The following is a 13,791-nucleotide window of genomic DNA, read 5'->3' as shown; positions in this document are numbered from 1 at the left end:
AAAATATCATTAATTTACATTTAAAATATTATGAAGTTTATTGAAGATAGCAAAACAATTCTTGTGTGATGTGAATAGAAAATGCGGTAATTTATATTTTTATTAAATTTGAAAAATAAAAGTAATATAGTTATGATTTGTTTAAATCATTTTATGCTTAATTTAATTTCAACTTTTAATTGTTTGAAGTTTGGCTATAGTTTAAAAATTACCATAGTTAAAATGTTATAAATTTAAACAATAATAATGCTGTTACATTCTTCAGGTTATTGTAACTTTTTTTACAAGTACATTGTTGGAAAACGTATGACATTGAAATTAATGCTATACTGCTATTTAAAAAAAAAAAAAAAATATTATAACTAAACTGAATTTTCAAAGAGCATAAATATACATTCCAGTCTTTGAGTAAATACCACTGAAAAGCTCTCAATGAGGGCTTATTACTGCAGTTAAAAAAAAATTCAAAATCCAAATGTCTTGGATTTTGAGCTTTTTTGGGCACTTTGGTCTAGTCGATTGCAATCAAAAGGGGAGGTGCACAACTAGATGTTACAACAGTTCTAAATCCAAAATTTCAACATCCTACAGCAAATCGTTTTTGAGTTATACGAGATACATAACACACAAATGAATGTACAGACATCACACCAAAACTAGTCAAAATGGATTCAGGGATGGTCAAAATGAATATTTCCGTTGAAATCTGAAAACCAAATTTTTTGTGATCACAATACTTCCTTTACTTAGTACAAGAAAGTAGAAAATAGTAATGATGAAAACCTTGAATGTATACCATACGGTCACTGAATGTTTTCCATAAGGTATATGGATATATATATATATATATATTCAGTTGAAGCAAATGTACCACTCTTTATAAGACTATTCTAATACTCTGTAAACAGAATTATTGTTGCTCACGTCTGGATAAATGGTCAACTTTGACATATTTTAAAAAACATCCTTTATATTATTGTGTTTTCTAAATCTTGTATTAAAATTCTGGAAAAATAAACTTATAATAGTTTTTTTGTTATTAAAGTAATAAATTTTTCTTACTCTTCACAACTGAAACATTTGTTCTATGCACTTGTTATAAAATATATTTTTAATTTTGGGGAATAATTATTGATTACTGATTTTTGACGTCTTTAAGTACTGTTTATTATAAAAATACTTTTATTTCATAAAAAAGTTTTTTTATTAAATTTTATGAAGCAACATTATATTTACTGCTTCCATGGCCATTTAAAATTTAACTATTTTTACGATGAACAAGATAGTTTGTTAAAATTAAATCTGATGTTTCCGTTTTGTGTGTGAGTGAGTTTGTATTTTAAACAATGTTTGATTTACATTTCAGATAAGTATCACATTTTCTTATAACACAAAAACACCCTTTTTCATATATTTTTTGTCATGTTTGAAAATTGTGGGTTTAATGTAAACAGGGGAAATAAAATGAGAGAATAAAACTTTTATAATTAACCACACAGTAAAATAATGTTTAATTTCTAATATACAACAAAACACACTTCTTTACTATTACATAAGTATGAAATAAGTACAACTTTAAACTAAAATATTTAAAAAACTTTGGTCTTCTCTAATTAAAAAAAAAAATCTTAAAAATAATAAATCTAACAATTCAATCAAATAAGTTAACATATTTAAATACAATAATTTACGACTGCAGATTTAAATATAATATATATACAATAAATATGAAATGCCTATTTTACCATTAATGGGTAAAATCTGTTACTTTATAGAATAATTAAAATTATATAATTTGCAGTTCTTACATTTTAACAATTTTTTTAACTCTGCCAAGATATATTAAAAATTTGTTAATAATATTCTGTACAATAACATGAGTAAATATAACCCTACTGAAATTTCTTTATAGCAATATTTTCTAAAACCATTTGCTTATTTTCATTTATTTAATGAAATATGAAAATTTTTTACATAGCATACGATGCAAAAGGAAAAAAAACATTTTATTAAATAACAGAAACACATGTATAAAGATGACATATATACTGTAAAAATAAAATATTGTCATAAAGAACAAGGAAGCCTATGTTTAATTAATTGCAAAGCAACATTTTATATCAGTTATATATACATATATCTTCATTTAATTATCTCTTATTTAAAAAAATTTGGTCCACAAGTTTAATTTTACAAAGACTAAATATAAACAACAATAAGCTCTATAAATATTTAATAATTTTTACATTTTTTAATCAATAATGTTACCTTGTTTTTTTTTTTTTTTAAAAGAAGATTTCATTTTCCAAAATACACTTTTCTGTACTGTTAGCAGTACACTTTAGATTGTTCATTTCCTAAGCAACTATACCGGCTAATTGCCCAGTTACAGCTGCTTAAGAGAAATCGATTTCTGTAGCGTGTTAAAAAAACACCAATCTGAGATTCAAACCTATTATTATTATAATTACACACTAAACCAAATGAAATTCCACTTTGACATTATAATTACTATAGCAGTAATTGATAAAAATTTATTATAAAATAATTTTAAAAATCACCTTATCCAGTTTACTTTAAGTATAAAAAAATTTTATAAGATTACTTGTTGAAAATTAGAAGTTACCAAGTTAACTAACAGAGAAAAAATGCCAAGTTGTTTGATTAATCTCCCTTTACCTACTTCATGTAAGGAAATTATTTATGAATTTTGAAAGTGTAATATAATTTGCTTGCCAAAACAAACATTCATTTTCTGAGAAAGATTATAAAATGGAGCTGCTTATTAAATGATCACCCTTCTTAATAGCATAGCTTCATACTGACTGATCAGATTATTATAGTGAGCTAGATTTACTAAACAAATTTTGTAAAATAACCAAAATATGCCATAAATTCTGTTTTGATCAGATTTACACTCGATAAAAAAAAATAAACAGTAGTGTCAAAATTCATTCATTTTATACTTCTTTCACATTTTTGAAAACATATATTGCACAACAAAAACCATAATAACTTTTATTTAGTTTTAAAATAAATACTTTAAAGACAACTTACCATGAATTTAACAGAAAAGATCCATAAAAAATTTACCAAAGTGTTTTCATCGATTTTTGTAAGTAAATAACAATGCGGCCAATTTTCTCTCAGTAAATCTTCTGCCACCAAAGAACTGAATTCCATTAGAACTTAGGAGTTGCAAATAATTTTAATAGAATAAATGTTCATATTTTATAATTATATTTTAAGGTAATAATGTATTATAAATATTATTGTATCTATATAAAATATACTTGTTAACGTAAGATAAATTATCAAACAAATTTTATAAGAATGACTTAACAAGATCACAAAGGTACACAGTTACATTAAAAACCAATAACATCTGTTTGTATAAGACATGGAAGTTCAAATGACATGAAAGTCTAAAAAAAACACCTTAAAAATGGAAAACAAGATGTTTATTTAATTTATAATGTTTCAATCACAAAAATCTCTTATTACACTTTAACCGTAGGATGAAACAGGATAAAACTTTAAAATTATTAACTAATATATTAATAATTATACGTTAAACATAAAATATGATATACAATTAACTTTCAAGAGTTTTTTAAGTGAGTGGTTCAATATTTATTCATTTCAAAGCTTACATTACATACACGAGATTATGTACATCAAGTAATTCCTATTTTTTGAAGCAATAAACCCAAATGTAATATGCTTTTATATTACAAGACAAAGTTTATTTTTTAATATATAATAAACAGAATTCCTTTATTAAATAAAACAATAAAATTTTTATGGTTAAATGTTTAAAAATCATGAATAGATAACATAAAAAAAGAGCAAAAACTATTCAAGTTAGTTAGTCACAAACTTTTTGTATGTCAGAACTGCTATGAATAACCAAGAAAAAAAATTAGAAATATGTGTATACTAATAACTTAACTGACAGAAGGAGTATTCAAATATGAATAAAAAAAGTTTAATAAAATATAATCGATGCTGAAGACAAACTATACAGGGAAGGTTATTTGCTTAGAAGACTAAAACAGCATAAATGACAGATAGTTGTGTAGATAAGTGCATCACACAAAAAGCGCTGATAAGGTATCATCTTCAGAGTGTGGCCTCATTCAACTTTTCCTAGATCAGTGAAATTAAAAAGCCAGCACATACCACACATGATTTTAATGAATATTTAATGGATGATAAGTGAATGATTTTGTCTTATTTCCTTAAGCAAGAGACAGAATGAATAATGATTACATTACGGAAACTATGAAATTGATTCATAACAAAAAAAAGAACAATGAAACAATTCATTAGAGTAATCCAGCAACATTAATAAAACTGCATGATCACATAATGCTGCATTAATAGAATAGGGTGCAACATTTCCTTTATAACTCAGATCTGACACCTTAGAATGTAAACTAATTAGAAGTAATACTTCTTTTCAGCAATACTCATTTGATGATAAAAGCTAAGCAAAAGATGTTATTATATGTAGGATCATGTAATGGTCAAAATCATTTTTCCTAAACTGATTTGGAAAGAGCGTTCAAGTAGTAAAGCCTGTTTTAAACAGTACCACACAATAGACCTATATAAGGTTGTAATAATACACATTCAAGCTATTACAACCAGGCATTACTTTTAGTACAATGTTTGTATATCTGATCAATAAAAAAAAAGTTGCTTTTAGTTAATCTTACTAAAATAATATAATAAAAAAAACATAATGCAACACAGCGTTTCTCATATTTTTTATTTAGTATATATGAAATATCATCTCAGCTAAGGTTAATTTAAAAGCAATTAAGAACATTTTTCTAATTCATAAACAGAAAAAAATAATGGAAATTAAATTTGAAGATCTACATAACAAAATTGCAAATGAAAAATAAAAATAAAAACAGATTATATGAATAAATGATTCACTTTATAAATACATAAAAATCTGTTGAAGAACTTTGTAATAGTTTGTTGCTGATGATTAAGGAACTGCATTTCTAAAACGACATGGAAAAAACTTCCTTAAATATAAAGTATTATTTAATTAGTTTTTTTAATAAAAAGAAAAATGTATAACTGAAAAACTATAAAAAAATATATAAAACTAAAATAATAAAAAATACAAATATTTCATATACAAACATTTATTCAATACTTTTATTTTGACAAAATGGTTTAATTTTAGAAATACTAGTTTAACTACCACATAAACCATTATTATTATAAGTTTAAAGCTATAATATTATGTATAGTAGTTAATTATATATATATATATACAAACACCAGTAATTATGATTTTATCTTAGCTAAACATTCTGACTAAGCATTAAGTAAACATTTTATAAAAATAAATTAATATTATAAACATTATTATTAAATATACATTAATCAATTTAATAGAAATATAACAACACATCACATCACTTACATCACAAAAATAGTAACAGTATCATTATTATACATCTATGAATAATTATTATTAATTCATTAAGTAAAAGATGAACAATGGATGACCAGACAGTTATAATAAATTATTATAAATCATTTCTGTCTTTATTTAATCGTAATAATTTGAAGAAATAATCATTAAATATGGTACCAAACATATAATTATGGTACATGGGAACTTTCCAGAATTACCAATATTGATATGAAATATAATATAGTGTGCAAGTTAAACTAACAAAGCCTAAAAAAGACTGCTTAGCTTTTAATTTTTTTAATAAAAATTTTAATAACTACAGAATTACTTCTTAATTAGAAAAAAATTATTATACATTTTGAAGCTCTTAATTTGGTAAACTGGTACTAATGTAGTATTATTATTTTTCTCATTTTTCAACATATATATGAGACTTTTAACGAAAACAATATAACTAATTCTTGTAATTAATTATAACTTATTGGATGCAACACCTCTGAGTACTATTCAAAAAGGATATTTTAAGGGAGGTCAATATTCACAACTAAAATTCCAAATTATCAAGTGCCTATGTACAATTTTCTAGGGTTGCAATACATTTTTCAGGGTTAATTGGGATACCTACTGACTTAATTTGCTGTTGCTAGAATTTCAGAGCTTGGGGTAAGTCCAGTGATAATGTTATGAGAACCTAACACTTAGGTATGATGGTGGAATTTTTTTTAACTCTTTACATGAGTTACGTCACAGAGATGTGTCCATTTTGTTTTAATAAGACATTGATGTTTTCTTATTGATACAGATATTTTTCTACATCTTGAGGCTATTATAAAATAAAAAAGTTAAGCAGAACTTGGAGAAGTTTAAAGAACTTTCATAAATAACTATAATCTAGCAACAGAAAACCTATAAGCAAAATGTTATTGTAATCATTTTCTAAACAATTTTGTTAAATGTTTAATAATGGTATACTAATCTGTAATTTACAGTGCATAATCATTTTGATTTTATATTTCTAATATATTTATTCCACATATCAATTCTATTTATTATCTGCTATTTACAAGTAAATTACTCACTTATTAAATAACAAACATCAATATTACTATTATTTCAATTCAAATTTTTTCTTTGTTATAACTACAACTTTTACTTATAAAAAATTACAAACTAAAATTCATAATTATTTTGTAATGCATAGTTACATTGGTGATGAAGATATAACAATCAAAAGAAAAAGTGTCTTGTTTAAGTTCTTTACACAAAGTAAAGGATTCAGGAGAAAAAACAGGATTTCTAAATTTAGAGAGGTTAATTGCTTTATTTTATTTATTCTTTATCTAGAAATATATTTGATGGTTAAATTACAAATAAGTGACGATATGATTTTTTATTTTAAATAATTAAAGTAATGCCAGGCATAACAATAAGTTTAATTTTCTGTTAAAATGTTTCTTTTGAAAATTAATAAATACATCGAAACTTAATTAAACAGTATTAAAATTGTAAAACTGTGTAACAAATATTTCATAAAACTGGTGTAATTTAAAAAAAATTATTAGATAAAAAGTATGAGATGAGTAGTATGCATGATAAAGATATGTAAACTAATAATTTATTAAAATTACATTTTCATTATGCATTCCACGTAACCACCAAGGGAAATTACTAACTACAAAGACCATCATTAAAGCTTTAATATAGTATGTATTAAGGGCATGTTGTCAAACAAATGTTAATGTAGAAATAAATTAAATGTAGGTGAGTTATTAGTTTAAATTTTAAAGTAATGAATTGGATATAAAATAAACTTTGAAGATATCATCAAATTCATCTATCACAGTAAGGTTTAGTGGACATTTTTTTAAAGATATCTATCCATGATGGTTATCCATTATGAACACCATTTCATTTGACATTCCAAAAATATTTATGTAAGCTTGTGTATGAACTAATAAATAAACAGAATTTATAAATGTCAATGTTACCGACATCAATTTTTGAGCCTTTTTATGTGATGGATGAATTAATGAGACAAGCAAATCATCTGCAATTTTTTCTTCTATCTAAATTTTCTGGAAGAGTTTGATTGGTTCTGTTATGAATTTCTCATTCTGTTGTTTTATTATATAATGACTATATTATAAAAAATAACACTTTATTGGATAAAAATATAGTTTCAAAATGATCCTCAACTTTATTACTGACCTAATATAGTATATTTTGCACATGAAGCTTATTTGTTGTGAATATATATTGCTACTGTTTTGTGTACAGAAATTCATAAAACAAATTTCATAATTTTAAAATGTATACAAATATATGCATACTACAATAAATATAATTAATGAAAAAGACAACACGGAAATTCTCTTATATATAAGAATAATTTTATAATGTCATATTCATACAAAAATGTAATCATAAGCTTTACTTTACATAAGCTTTACTTTACTTAAGCTTTTACTTTTATTTTTAATTTAATTCTTTAGATAAGATGTATTACAATATCTCACTGATTTTACTAAAAAAATCATTCATAATCAGTATAATATTTGTTGCAACTTTTATAAAAAAGATAAATTTAAAATAACTCGTTTTTTGTCAATATGATTTTTTTTTTTGTCAATTGAATATTAACATATTAAATACGTCTTTTTACACCACATACCGAGTTCATCTTTACTTAATTTTATTATAAAAAATTTATCACAACAAATGAACAAGATTATCGTAATTAAAAAAAAAAAAATTAAATATAAAATTAAAATCTAAACAAATAATACAATTATAAATTATAATACTATACCTACATAAATATAAAAATGGTAACACCATATGTACAAACTTTTTTCTCATATAAAAACAACATTTATTTTTAATTAATTATAACATTATATATTATTACTAATATGCTATAAGTAAATGCATATATTATACTGTCAGGCACATTTGTAAGACAACTAAATTATTAACTTGTGAGAAACAAAATTTCCACACAAGTGACTTAGGCACAAAATGATAATATATTATTTATGCTAATGTAACTCACAAGAATCTATTGAAGTCATATTAACTTAAATTACCTCCTTATTTATTTAATATAAATGACAATTTAATTTTGTTTTCTTAGACAGCCATATTTTAGATGTGTTATCATATAATATAATACTAGTAATCACTCTACAGTAAAATTTCCATTATCAAATTTAATTAAGTCCATAAAAGATGATCTTATACTAGACAATTTGGGCAAGGTACTTCTATTGTTTTTGTTTAGAGGATAATCTTAACTAGATTAAATGCAAAAATGATATATGCTTTTTATTTACTTTAAAAATTTTTGGTTTTATTTTGAATATAAAATAATAAATTTAAGAATAATTTTTTTTAAACATATGATCTTTGAAACTGGAGTTTTAAAGTAGATATTTTATGGGATTAAACCAATTTTATTATAGCCTGATTATAAATATGAAATAAATGCCAATATAGGTCATACCTTTTTGTTTATGGTTTTATTATTGATTATTCCACACAGATACACAAAGTAGCACATTTTTAAGTTTATGTTACTTTTTCTCTGGAAAGATTGATTTCTATATTTCTAGTTATGTCATTTATATTACTCAACATAGTTGTAGTTGCAATAATGTATTAACTTATAAGAAGTCCTAGATACCCATGAAAAATGCTTTTGGACAATGTAGTAAACCATACTCTACTAACAGCTTTCTGCAGTTTAAATTTGTAGCTTGAAACAATATATTTATTTTAATGCTGTTAGTTTATATTTTAATGTCGTCATAGATCAACCTAACAAAATTTTGCAGCTGAAATGGAATAATAATCATTTACAACTGTAAAATAGATATGACTGTTTTCATCCATGTTAACATGGTGGATTATTTATTTATTAATAAGAATATTTTTTTACGCAAGGTTAACACTGATATTAAAGTAAGTATGAATTTTTTAATAATTTAAAAAATATTAGGACATTAACATTAATGTACCATGTCCTCAATATTAATCTGTAAATAGCAGAGCATGTTTTTTTAACTGTTTACAGTTTATAAGTTTACTATAATCATATTTTAATTCACAATAAATTAATTAAAACATATCTACAGGTATTGTTTATGGTTTGAATAATATTATTCTATTATTTTACTAACTATATATATTTTATATATATATATATATATATAATGTTAATTCAATTAACCCAAGTACAGAATTAATAAAACAAAATAAGATAACACCTACCTTATTCCATTATCCAAGCAAGAGCACTTTCGCGAGTACCTCGCATCCATCAGTTGCTTTATAATTTTTCAAATCTTTTGTTGCAAATTAAATTAACATTAAAAATATTTTCATTAAAATTAAAATTTAATTAATTTGCAACGTACAATTTTAATTTTAATGTGTAATTTGCAACAAAAGATTTGAAAAATTATAGAGCAACTGATGATGTGAGGCACTCGCAAAAGCGCTCTTGCTTGGATTATGGAATATGGTAAGTGTCATCCTATTTTTATTTTATTAATTCTGTACTTGGGTTGAGTGGATTAATATAATTTGTATAGTGCAGAGGAATATGATTCCTGAAAGGATCGACTTTAGAGAGAAAAAAAATATATATATATATCACTTTATAGTAGATTTGAAATTCTATTATATAATTTTTATTCAGTTATTTTAATTTTTTAAATTTATACCTTATTTATTTGGCTAAAAATGCAACTAAAAAAAGATAATTTATCTTATATTCTCCCTCCCCTAAAAGAAAAAAATAATAATTACATAAATAGAGCAAGAATGCAAAGCAAGGTTAAAAATCTACACTACAAACTTTAATTTTTATAGTCTATTGCACTGAGTCTACTATAATTTTGCACAGTTTTACTACATGTAAATGCTGTAAACAGATTATATTTTATAAACTTTTATTAAATAAAAATTAATTTATTAATTTTCTGACAGCCATTAATACAGAACTTGAATTTAAAGTAGAGAATTTAAGTTGAGTTTAGTAGTTATTTTGTTTATACCGTGTAATTAACAATATAGCAGCTCCTGTTTTATAATATAATTTCAGACATCTTTTGCATTATCCAAGCTAGGACTGATTATGAGTTTTACAATGTAATCTGATCTATTATTCTGTAATTATTACATGATATTAAGAATAATTTTTGAAAGAAAATTTTTAATATTTCATTAAATTTTTTTTGACAATTAATTTACCATATAAGCTCAAAACTTCAGCATGGGAATATGAAATGGAAATTTTGTGGCATATGAAAAATCCATGCCTGACCGGGATTCAACCTCGGACCTCCGGTTAAAAGGCAGACGCTATCACTGCGCCATAGAGATCACAGTGCTATTTTAAGTACTATTCAATTTTTTCCAGGGCCATTCACTCCATTTTATATGCTAACTTTATAGTTATTTTTAAAAAAATTAAATGGGTATCCTAAATGAAGAAAAAATTAAATATTATCATATAAGAATACATTCGACTCAATGAATAATAATAATATAATTAATTAGCTTGATAATATTTGTTTAAATTAGCAAAAAATATTTTAAAATATCACACAACAAACATTTTATTTGCTTTGTAACATTTGCTTTAGTAGTATTTGTTTTTTCCAACAAATACTACTACCATAACAAATTACGTCAAATAAAAAGTTTATGTATCTAAGAAAAGTAAAATACTAGTAAAATCTAGAAAAATTAACTTCTTTTCTATTATGAAAAATAAATAATGCTTCTCATTTCATTAATAATAATAATAGAAAATATAAAAAATGTTTTACAATCAATTTATCAATGTATTCACCCTGTGAGTTACAAATATATATATATATATTTACTCATTTATTTAAACATATATTTATTATCACATTATAATAACAATTATTATAAACAGTAACAAACACCGCGTAGTATAGTAGAATTAGCACGTAGATTTTTTGATAAGCAATCAGCTTGACTTCCATAGCGGTTTATTCTGAATATGTCACCAGAAACCTTATAATTTAAATTTTCATTGTCATTATTTGAACTGGCTTCCACAGTGGCTTCAAATACACCATCACCAGGTACCGTCCTAAATCTAACTAAAATTTTATACTTAACGCTATTTTCTTCCTTCACTGTCAACGAAGCTCTTTCTACTGAATCAAGTTTTTGAACGGCACATTGTGATAATAATCCATCTAACAGAACGGTGTTAAAGTGATTTACAACTGCTTTTGCAGCACCGATACTACGTGGATCATCATCATCTAATTTTTCTTCATCTGACTGACACACACAAAACCAATCAGGAACCCCAACATCTTTACAATTACGAGTTTTAGGAACTTCAGTAAAAAATGAAATACCTTTCGCATTACCACTGAAATGTTTTTTTAATCTATCACTCATACGATTTTTTGATAAGTCTTTATGTAATACTTTATTACCGCCATGTAATAATGTTAAAACATGCTGGAATGTTGCATGTAAATCATATGTGCTTACTAATCTTTTCCTATTTTCTTGTAGTACAGGATGCCATTTTGGATAGACTCTGTTGATCCATGGTGGTAGAATAACTGTAACCATTGGCATCATATCTTCAATTCGACCTACATCAGTATTACGAATTCTATCTATCCTATTACCGTGATCACCCAATACTATTGTTACAGTACGATTGAAAAGATTATCTTCAAAACTTGATTTTAGAAATGAAAGAAAGTCTTCATCTATTGCCTGTAAACAAAAGGGATGAATTGATTAAAAAATAAATAGTATAGTTTAAAGATCAGATTATAAACCAAAAGAATCTAATAAAGTCAGCATGTGACTACTCTCAGAAGACTGCTCTTCAGATCAAAGAACAGAAAAAATTCTTAACTAAAAGAAAATATTACACAAACTATTAACAATTTTAATGAAAAACCAAAAACAATTTTAACTTAATAGACTATTTTAATAATACAATTCATCAAAAGACTTTCAATAACTTTCACAACCTCCCTCACTAATAGAACTTCTCCATTAATATTAATGAGAATTATAATAAAAGTAAATGAAAATGCTGATTGATCTTCTGCAGTTAGTGTCGCTAACGAAAATACAACAGCAATAAAAACAGTTCACATAAGTAAAGAAGTCTGTTGGAGGCAAATCTGGTTTAGTTTGTCATTAAAAAATTAATAACTTTGTAAACATTTTTTTGGTCAAATGTCATAGAGAATATCAATCAAACTAATGTAATCTTTTCTGAATTTTCTTTCCACCTAAAAACATTTTTTCCTAGTGTAAGTTCCTTATCAACTTTAAATTAACTGCTCATCAAAAAATATCCAAGCAATTTAACTAAAAAACTTTGTTTTATTTTCATTACTAGAGTATGAGCTGAAGACAAAGGGTATATTAAAATAACATATTTTGTATATAAATTTCTTTATCTAAATTATGTAATTATCTGTTACTTAAGTTACTTTGTTGAAATAATATGATCAAGTAGAATTATTATCATAATTTACTTGTGATATTCATAAACTGACCAAAAAATGCAACAATTCTTGAATTTTAAGAATTTACATCCACATAAAATTATAAAAACATTAATGAAAAAATTATTATCTTAATAAAGAGCATTTTTACCAAACATAAACATTTTTCACACGAAAACTAATGGAGAGTGATGTGTCTTAATTTGTGTTTATTGTGTTTCAAATTAAGATGTCTTAATTTGTAAGTCAACTATCAATATGAATTAACTGAGAGCTTATATGCTTGAGTTGGTTAGAACTATGCTAATTTAAGTATAATCTCACTTTGTCTTTTCTTCCTCAACCTTTTCCACTTTCATGTTTATTATTATATCTGTACAAGGGGAGTTTAACCAATTGCATGGATTCATGAGATGCATACTATTTTCCACAGGAAGGATTCAGTACACAGTCACTGATTCAGTCCACTTCCTGTCAGTACATCTTTTTCAGATAGTGAGTCCACACCCAAAAAATGTTAAGTATTTGTGGAAGTCCAAAAAGATAAAATAAGAAGCAGTAACAAATTTACATAACTTCATATGAATACTACAATAATATTTTACACTAAATTTATGCACCGTATATTAATAGATACAACTCTTTCTGATAGAGGAAATGCTAAGTTCTGGCAGGATACAATCAACATGAGACTTAGAATGTAAGTACATTATTAACAAATTAGTCATACGCCATAAAAAAATGTAAAATACATGTGATGACTGAAGAATAAATAAGTACCAATTACTTTTTTTTTAATTCATCATTGCTGATTCTATGTAG

The 13,791-nt window shown here is 24.3% G+C and overlaps 1 protein-coding gene across 1 annotated transcript in view; it reads right to left on the bottom strand.

Annotated features, from left to right (window-relative positions):
* Positions 1 to 7,950: 7,950 nt before the first annotated feature.
* LOC142329898 (uncharacterized) overlaps positions 7,951 to 13,791 on the bottom strand; it is a 327,751-nt gene continuing 321,910 nt past the window's right edge. Inside the window, exon 9 of the mRNA XM_075374814.1 lies at positions 7,951 to 12,220. Within this exon, the coding sequence (XP_075230929.1) occupies positions 11,381 to 12,220 (840 nt within the window). The 3' untranslated portion in view covers positions 7,951 to 11,380. The remainder of the gene's footprint in view (positions 12,221 to 13,791) is intronic.

Source organism: Lycorma delicatula, chromosome 9 (assembly GCF_047948215.1).
Source record: "Lycorma delicatula isolate Av1 chromosome 9, ASM4794821v1, whole genome shotgun sequence".
Classification (NCBI taxonomy): domain Eukaryota; kingdom Metazoa; phylum Arthropoda; class Insecta; order Hemiptera; family Fulgoridae; genus Lycorma; species Lycorma delicatula.
Note: the sequence above shows the minus strand (reverse complement) of the source record. Positions and strands in the feature narration are given on the sequence as shown.